Source organism: Marmota flaviventris, chromosome 17 (genome assembly GCF_047511675.1).
Source record: "Marmota flaviventris isolate mMarFla1 chromosome 17, mMarFla1.hap1, whole genome shotgun sequence".
Taxonomy (NCBI): Eukaryota; Metazoa; Chordata; class Mammalia; order Rodentia; family Sciuridae; genus Marmota; species Marmota flaviventris.
Window position 1 is genome coordinate 41223953 of NC_092514.1, and position 9439 is coordinate 41233391.

General features: G+C 51.6%; 1 protein-coding gene across 1 annotated transcript; it reads right to left on the minus strand.

The window, feature by feature from the left end:
* Window positions 1-3697: 3697 nt before the first annotated feature.
* On the minus strand, window positions 3698-8672 carry Lhx1 (LIM homeobox 1). Its single transcript, XM_027950355.3, has 5 exons — window positions 8503-8672; window positions 6374-6600; window positions 6000-6277; window positions 4471-4636; window positions 3698-4077 (listed from the first exon to the last, which is right to left on the minus strand). Exons 1-5 carry the CDS (start codon window positions 8670-8672, stop codon window positions 3698-3700), a joined length of 1221 nt encoding a protein of 406 aa, XP_027806156.1.
* Window positions 8673-9439: the final 767 nt, after the last annotated feature.

A 9439-nucleotide genomic window follows, 5' to 3' on the forward strand; every position in this document is an offset into this window, starting at 1 on the left:
AATGAGAGCAGATGAGGTGAGCAGAGAGATGAGAATAAAAGGAGCAGTCTTCCAAAAGAAGACTGTCCTCTGGAGAGAAGGCAGGAGGTTCTCCTGTTTCTCCTGGCTCACAATCCCCCTGCCTACTAAGTTAGCTGCAAAGTAGCAGGCAGATGTAAGGAGCATCAGAGAATAGGCAGAGGTGACGTTAGACATTCCCACCAACTGTTTGCTTGACCAGAAGTTTCAAGAGTTTAGGGGAAAACCAGATCCCAACCTGTCTCTCTTATCAGACTTCATCAAACCCCAGGTCCCAGACCCGTGGCGATGCTTGTCCAGGATCTCCTCATGCTCTTTCCCCAACTTGTCCCGCACCAAAGCAAAATTGCCTAGTGTTGGCTGGCCAGCCGGGAGAAGTTGGATGGGTGAGCTTTTGAAGCTCCTTCGCCCGGAGCCCAAGGCAGCTTCCTGACGCTGGAATCCTGAGGGCAGGTGGCAGGAGGCATAGAAGTGGCGACCTTAAGATGGCCGCAGGGAGAAACCAGGCTGCCAAACTGGGTCTGAGAGGAGGCTGACCTCCCGGGCAAGAGGGGACCGCAGTGCTGCTTCTCTTCCGCTGGCGCGCCTCTCCCGGGAGCTCCGCGGAGGACGGTGTAGCGCTTCCCTGCACTTTAGGGCAAGAAGTGTGGCAGCGCCGGCGTTGAAGAGAAGGGGATCAGACCCTGCCATTTCTAGAACTTTTCTTCCAGGGCCTTTGGCATCAAATTAGACTGCTGAGCATTGCCACCTGTTCTGGTACTCGCCAGGATTCACAGTACCGAGCTGAGAGGACAGACTGCCACGGAGTTAGAATTGAATCCACACCGCGTACCCAACTCTGAAACGCTTCTTATCAAATACCCCGATACCACAATAAAGCTGCTAAATAATTCAGCAGCCTTGATAGGAAAATGCAGCCTCCCGATGAGCATACGTTCAGTTAAATGAATGTCTTTAAGGGGGAGGGGATAGAGATGGTGGCTGTAATGAATAAGTTAGCTATGATTTAATGTATATAAATGCGAAAAGGGCAAAAACAAGCCGATTCGGTGATTGCATATAAAGCAGATGAAGAAAATGTGGTGTATGCCGAGGATAGGAGTTTCAAAGTCTCCCTTGTATTTCATAATTTTTTATTTGTGAAAGAACACTGCCAGATTCCTCCCTGATAGTGCCCCCTCTCGCATTTGATAAGCCATCATAGGGATGCAGTGAAATATTGCTCATTTTAAAGCCTTCTCTGCAGGAAAGATAAAGTTGGCTGTGTCTTAACAAAATACGAAAACAGTGCTGGAAATTACACACTATTTAATGTAAAAACTTTGATTTAAAAAAAAATAAGCAAATAAATAAGCCAGACTGAAACCTAGGTGATATGGAAAAGAAATTTTGGAACTCTAATAGCCTCTGATATTAAAACACATACATAGACCCAAGCACAAGTATTTCATAGTAGATAAAATATTCAAATTCTTTCCATTTCTAATGAAGGTTTGGAAGGACTTGAACTACTTTTCAGAATCTACTGGCAATTCCCAGTTGAAATTTGATTTTTCTGTTAGTTATTTTTCTTCATCTTTCAGAGAAACTTACTATGTATCTTGTGCCAGACAAAATAGTTTTCCTTCTGGGGAACTTCAAATGTAACAGATACTATAAAATAACAATTTCATATCAGTTCTGTGAAAGGGATTAAAGTATTTCATTTCTAGCTATACTGTGCATTCATTTTACATTATCTTTCAAACCCCCAAATTAGAAAGTAGGATTACTATGGGAAATGAATTGAAACTAAAAAGGAACATCTCTAACTATATTTACAAGTATCTGACATTCCCAAGCCCAGTTTTGCATGTACAGAGAGAAGGGGAGAGAGAATGCTCTGGATCTCATGCCTAATCACAGGCTGGGACCACTCATTTTTTTTTTAGCCATGGATTTCATTTCTATTTTAAATTCTATATTAACTTATCAACAATTATCTCTTCAACTGTATCAGTTAAATCCACAGAGTACAAATCTGTATTTAATAGCAGCGGGAAGCCATGGAGTAAAGCTTGGCTGGCATTAGTGGAGGAGTTCAGCCACAGCCAAGGCAAAAACAGATACATCAGCCCAATCCTGCTTCTCTTCTAGCTTCTGAGACCCACTCAGTACCCCTCAGGGCTTCCCTCTAGTCAACTGAAATCATCAAATACCACACCAGTTATCTAAACATCAGGTTTTCTATTTTTATTAAAAACTCACAAATTTATTCAACATGTTTTCTTTCATACAGTGAATGGTCTAATATGCACTGGAGGTCACACAAGCTTAGGTTTATTAGAACAATAAAAGACATATGAGAAATTTAATATATGAAGAAAAAAGTAGCAGCTGTTGACTGCATATTTGACCATAAAATTTAAATATTTTGGACTTTTATTTTAAAGACACAAAAATAAAACCTGTGTGGGTCTATATAAGTCATATTAACAATTCCATGAATGTTCAACAGGACTAAAAATTAGCAAAGATGTTTTTTTTTTTAAACCTTGTAACACTTTTTTTTTTTTTTTAACACTTTCTCAGGTTGCTGGTGCCAGGCACCTTTACAGTATTTGTGCTATAATTATTCTATTTGGCAACTGTCTGAATATCATGTTTTCTTTGCCTCGCGTAAACAACACTTTTTTACATACTAGCACAGTGAGCAGAAAGCCCTGCAAATCTGTCAGAACATCTACAGGAAAAGAAAAATAACAATTTTGGTTGATTGCTCAAAACATTTTTTTGAACAAGAGGTTTCAAAACAGGATATATTAGTAAAACACTGACTCCTGAATTTAACATTATACGTAAACAGTTGACTGTTTTTAGTTCAATAGTCTTTTTTTAACTTTTGTGTGTAAAGGTAGAATACTTTTCTTGTACAGCCGATGTTCAAGTCATTTTACTGAGTGGTCTGGCTGGAGACCATCCTAACCAGTGTGTTTGTGTGTATCTCTGCGTGTAGAGCTTTGTGAAGGTAGAAGAGTTGATACTGAGGGCTTTACATTTAGAATTTTGCAATTTTGGCAAAAACAAAAAAAAACAAAAACCCAGACAAAATATATATATATATATATATATATAGTCCCACCTGATGCACAGCAGGTCGGTGTTTCTGAAGCTATAAGAGTTTGTTGTCGCTGTCGCTGAACTCTGAGACACTAACAGGGGATATCTCAGGGCTCCAACCCTTCGGGCTGGCCCGGGAGCGCGCCGGCGGCTTCGCCTCCCTCACCTGGCTGCGCGCCTCACAGCCTCCCTCCCCAAGGCTCCCGGCATCACCAATGGCTGAGTGCGCCTGCGGCTCTCAGGATGTCTTTCTGCCGCCCGACGGCCAGGGACACAAGCCTGTGGATCTGTCCAGTGATACCGGTTCTGGTGGGGGAGAGTTCTGCATTTCCCTTCCGGAGCCCCAGTTCTGAACCTTGCCATCCAGTGCGCACATCCCAGTCCCGCCTCGAAACGGATTTGGATCCCATTTTGTGTCCCCCTTTCCCATCTGGTCTCCCCAGACCAAGAATGGTCCCCGAGGCTGGAGGAAGTGGGGCAGGAGGCTTGTTTCTTATGTTTTTTGTTTTTTTTTCTATTTTTCTTAAATAAAAGTTCATTTCTGTACAACCAGGAACTCCACGAACCGTGAGAGACCCCGCTACCACACGGCCGCCTCGTTCATTTCAGGGGGGTGAGACAGGTGGTTTCCGTAGCTCGCCCCTCCATTAACCGACAGTGAGGAGAAGGGCGGGCTGGGCCCGAAGACCTCAGCCGACATGGAGTGCAGAGACCCAGGCAGGCTGGGCTCTGGGCTGGGTGAGTCCCCTGGGGGATGCGCCAGGATATCGGTGAACCGCTGCGCGTCGCTGGACGGATGATGGCCGGGCAGAGGGTGTTCCAGGCCTCCCAGAGGCGTCCCGGACGGCCCCGAAGACGGCACAAAAGGTAGGTCCACTGGTGTTTGGGCTTGTGACGACGGGGGACCTTGCGGGAAGAAGTCGTAGTTGCCCCCAGGACCGTAGTACTCACTCTGGTAATCTGCAGAGTGGCAGAAAGGAGGATATCAGGGCAAGGGGCCCCGGGACTGTCAGGACAGGAAGGGCGTGAAGGCGAGCAGGTGACCGAGCACGGGGGGCCCCAGGGTGGGGGCACTAGATGTTTATGGGGGGAGGATCCTGTGGGTCTGGGAGCACAGAGGAGAATTTTGCGCAAAGACAGCCGCTAGTCCCCCCTACCGGCTCACTTTCCTAGTTCAAAGTGAGGAATTTGACCCTTGCTCTCACCACCTCCCCCGAATTTATTCCCAGCCTTTAGCCTTCTCTCCCCTGAATCTTCTCTTCTCTAAGCAAAGGGTGCCTCCCGTGCTGCCACCCGCTTCCAGCGAAGCCAGTCCCGGCCTGGCGGTGCCCTGCCACTCGGCCGCGCACCCACCTCCATAAAAGGAGAAGGGGCCGTTGGGGATGAGTTCGCCCGGTTCCAGGCGGTCCACTAGCGGCCGCATCCGGCGCGGACTGCGGAAGAAGGCGTGGCGCCGGGCTCCTAGCGCGCTCAGCTGCTTCATCCTGCGTTCCTTGGAGCGCCGGTTCTGGAACCAGACCTGAAGCACACACGCCGCAGAGTGAAGCCGCGGAAACTCCACTCCCCAGTCCGCGTGTGCGGCGGGACCCAGCCCCTCACCCCTCCAATACCCGACTCGCGACGCTGGGCTTCCCGGGCGTGGTATGAAATTGGTGGTGGGGTCTCTGAGTAGGACCGCGCAGGGCAGACACTGAGCCAAATGTGGGCAGGATTCCCGACTGGGGGATGTTGTGTAGCCGCATTGTTTCCAACAGTCATACTGTCACAGTTACAGCTTCTGAGGGGCTATACACCCCTATTCACTAAACCGCTTCAAAACAGTATCACGCACACAGCTTCCCTTTCACGATTCCTTGAAGCGACCCCCCCCCAACCCGCCACTGCCCACAACCCCGTGATAGTGACGGAGACACAGGCGGCTTCCTACTGACTCGGTTTCCCAAGGGTAGTGACCAAAATCACCATCTTCTCTTCACACCTACGCACAAACTCTCTGCCAAATACTTATCCACTGCCTCTCACTAATTGTGATCACAGTGACACGGACACACAAGCCCCCCCCCCCCCCCCATTCATACACACAGGTTGGCACGGCCTCTCAAAGGTCTCAGAGCCTGCGGTTCAGGGCCGGCTGCCCCACACACTCACGAAAGTACACCGAATCTCCCAGGCACAGAGCCTCCAGGCATCTTGATCCCACATCTAGCCTTGGGTCAGAGACTCCCACCGCCCTGGTCTAACCTCCCTCCCCCTCCCAATGCATAGGCCCAGTTGCCTCCAGATGGCCTCTCCTCCCCCATCCCACTCCGGAATGCATTCAGGCAGAGCAGACTCTCCACCGAACCACTTCCTTCCCCTTCAATCCAGGATGCCCCCACCTTTCTTTGGAGGGGAAGTCTCTGCTCTGGGACTTGTCTTACTGGGGCAAGAGACCCACAAAGTTGGGGTTGGAGACTTGGAGAAAATGTTGTGCAGAAACTAGAAGAACTGCTCCATTCTGTAGTCCACAGGAACCTCTTCACTCCTTCCTAATGGTGTGGATGGTGGGTGGGACAGGATGTGTGCAGAAAGAGGGGGTCCTAACTGTTTTTGTGGTGTTTGACAGTGTCCTCTCCTCTAGCCTTATGCCAGCTAGCTGTTTGACTCCCCTCCCCCTCCATGACCACTATTGGGTGCGGAAGAGGGATTTCTTGATGTTCCACGCATCGCATCAGTGCATCAGCTTTTCCAAGGTTCGGAGGGAGTCTGGCCTCCCCCCACTTTCTACCAGCCACCACAGATTCGCTCCCTTCCTCGACTCAGAGCTGTCCCAGGCTTGGACCGGGTGCACTGAGTGGCCCTGTGGGCCTCAGGGGGAAGGAGTGGCACGCCAGGACTCTGACCTGGATGACACGCATATTGAGACCTGTCTCCTGCGCCAGCTGCTCGCGGATGTGTCGTGTGGGCTTGGGCGTAGCAGCGAAGGCTGCCTTCAACGTTTCCAGCTGCTTGGCTTTGATGGTGGTGCGCGGTCCCCTCCGCTTGGCGCCCAGATTCTGGTCGTCATTCTCGTTGCTGCCCCCTTCCTTATCGGACACATTAGCGCTCTCCGAGTCCTTGGCGTCATCCTGCGATGGGTCTTGGGAATCCGGAGACAAACTGGGGTCACTGCCCGTGGTGGCTGAGAAGAGGAAAGGGACTGGTGAGCAGGGGCCTGGTCGGCCTTCCCTCCCTCAGGACCCGCCCACCCCTAGCCAGCTGGGAATCAGGGCCTCACCAGAATGGAGGCTGTTCTCTTTGGCGACACTGCTATTACTTAGGTAATCCTCTTTGCAGACGAACTTGTTTTCGTCAATGATGTAGAGCTCCTCGCCGGTGGAAAGCTGTTTGTTACACATCATGCAGGTGAAGCAGTTCAGGTGAAAGACTTTGCTCCGCGCTCTCCGTACCAGGTCGCTAGGGGAGATGCCCTGCGCGCAGCCCGCGCATTTGGTACCGAAACATCTGCAGAGGGTAGGGGTTGACCAGGGGCGGGGGAAGACAGAGAATGGGAGAACGAAAATAGCCGAAGAAAGAAGTGGAGGGAGGAGGGAAGGAAGGGAGGAGAAAGGCAGGGAAGGAAAAACAAAAGTAGGAAGAAGAGGGAGATGAGAGTGCGCCAAAAAGGCAGAATACAGATTGAGCAGGTGAGGTGGCAGGAGAGAGCGCGGGGGCATCCGGGAAAAGTGAGAGAGGAAATACATGGTTAGAAGAAGGGACTCAAAGTGCTGGCCAACCCCAGCCTCAGGGCCCAGGGAAAAAGAGAGTCCTGGAAAAAGGCGGCAAGGTGATCACAGGGGAAGCGGGTTACGGGGACCGGAACACTTATTTTCCAATTAGATTTCAGGAGTCAAGTTCGAATTAGGGCGTCATATGTACGCGCTCAAGAGTGCCGTTTTTCTTTCCTAGCATCCCCTCTTTTTTTTTTAATCACAAAAGGATCCGCGCACCGATAAAGGTCCTGTCTAGCCGTGGGTAAAACAAACACAGTCGCGGAGAGCCCTGGTGGCAGTAGGTGGGCTGCTGCCACGATCATGCCCAAAGCCTGGCAGATTGGCGCAAGTGGGGGTAGCGGCGGGGCAGAGCCGGCTTTAGGCGCCTTGCTGAGTTTTGCTGCGAGCCAGGCCTCAGGGGCCCGCTGGAAGCGGGTATGGTTCGCCGCCCTTGGACTCTGATCCAGTCATTGCAGAGAAAACCGGCGCAGCCGGCTTGAGGCTCTGAGGCTCAGCCTCCCACTAATAACAGCGTGCTTAGCGCTTTGCTCTAGGATTCCTGGCAAAGCCAAACCACATGTCCGGAATCGGAATTGGGGACTGCACTTGCTGGGCCTGTGGGCAGAGCATTCCGTGTGGCCTCGATACTCCCCCCCCCACATCAATTTTGATATGTCACCAAAAACTGAAAGAAAGCGGAGACCAAGTCATACAGTATACTGGGAGGTTTCCAACCCACACAGTGGATTTACAATTCCTATTTGCGCCTGTTCTCGATTGACTTGTGTTTGTGCGGTTGAGGTGGTAAAATAGAGAGTTTGAGAAAATACAATTAAAATGGTGAACCGAGGGAAGGAATATAGAGAAGTCTAAGCTCTAATGAGCCAGGAACCAGTTGGGTCTAGACAAGGAGGTGCGGGGCTGTGGCTGAACAGTGACTGGGAGGGCTCGGGAGAGGAGCCCAATCCGCACAGCCGCCGGAACTGCCAGCTAACCCCAGCAGGGGATGCAGAAAACAAAAACAAAAACCCTAGGGGCACTTTGCTTGCTACAATGCAGCAGTTTGCCCAGGACTACACTTGGAAAGCAGTCCAGGTTTAGGGAAGAATACTGGGCCTGCAGGATTGGTCTCAAGGCTGAGTTCTTTATTACTGCTACCACTGCAAAAGTCTGGGGCGCTTCACCCAAAGCCTCGGTGGTTCCCGCCAGGACGTCTCAAACGCAAAAGGCAGTAGCTGGGAAGGAGCAGGGGCTCCTAAGCTCAGCCTGGAAGGGAAACAATCCGGGGAGTCCCCGACATGTAGTTGATGGAGAGCTTGGCTTGGGAAAGATAGGAACTGGGGCTGACCCACCCGAGGCTGCCTTATCTTTTCCAAGTTAGGAGTGGCTTCTGGGTTGAGGCGGGCTCACACCCTTTCTTCCTAGACACGTGCTGCGAAGCCCCGACCCACACTTTCCAGGACGCCGGTAGCCGCTACCCCAGGCTCAGGGCGCCAGCTGGCGAAGAGGCAGGCTTCTGCCTGTGTATCTTGGCTGCCCTCTTCAGCGGCAGCTCCTAACGCGGCTGCCTTAACCACGCTGACCTCTGATCCGAAGCTGGCCAGGAAGGGCCCGCCGGGAGGGAGCAGCAGAGGCGTGGGAGGGAAGTACTCACCGGAAGAAGTCGTTCTTACAGTAGAGCTTGCCTTCCCGGGAGAAGCACTTCTCGGTCAGGTTGCATTTACATTCACAGCACTGGACACACTTCACGTGCCAGGCCCTGTCCAGCACGTTCAAGAGGAAGCGGTCCAGGATGGGCCTTTTACAGCCGGCACAGTGCACCATGGTCTTTGGTTTGGTCGGGTGAGGCCCGGAGAGTTAGGAGCAAGTAGAGGCGAAGTAGACTCCCGAAGATGACGGCACAGCTCCCCAGCCCCTCCCCAAAGAGGAGACACTCTTGGCCGTGCAAGCCAAAACCCGCAACAGGAAACCGAATGGGGGAAAGGAGGCTGACGCGGGGCGAGGGGTGCCTCGCTAGTGTGTGACCCGGGAATCCCAGGGCCACCGGGCGGAGCAACGCCCCCTCAGCTCCCCAGGCGAGGAAAAGGAGTCTCAGGCGGGCGGGAAAGGGACTCTTCTGCTCAGAGCCTGCAGAAGAATGAAGGTCACCAAGAACCACGGCGGGAACGGAAATAAATAAATAAAACGGAGTCGGAAAAGAAGAGGAAGACACCCGGAGCACGAGTTGCGGGGAAGGCGCCGCTGAGTTTTCTCCGGGCTTGAGGTAGAGCTGTCAGAAGTCAAAGTGCATCTGCTTTTGTCGGGATATGAAGGTGGGTGTGTGCGTCCCAGGCTGCCCACCACCGGGGTTTCCCCCTCTTTTTTTGTTTTTGTTTTTTAAGAAAAGAACAAAACAAGTAGAGAAGCTTTGGATCCTAAACTGCCGGCATAGTGCAGCGGGTTGGGACGCGCCAGGCGCCCGCGCTGGGCCTGGGGGAGGGGGCGGGGGTAGGCCAAAGGGGGAGGTGGGAGGGAGAGAGAGTAAGGTAGGAGATCTTGTCGATTGCAGTTGTTGCTTAGGTTTCCCCCCTTTTGGAGAAGTGTTTGTGTCA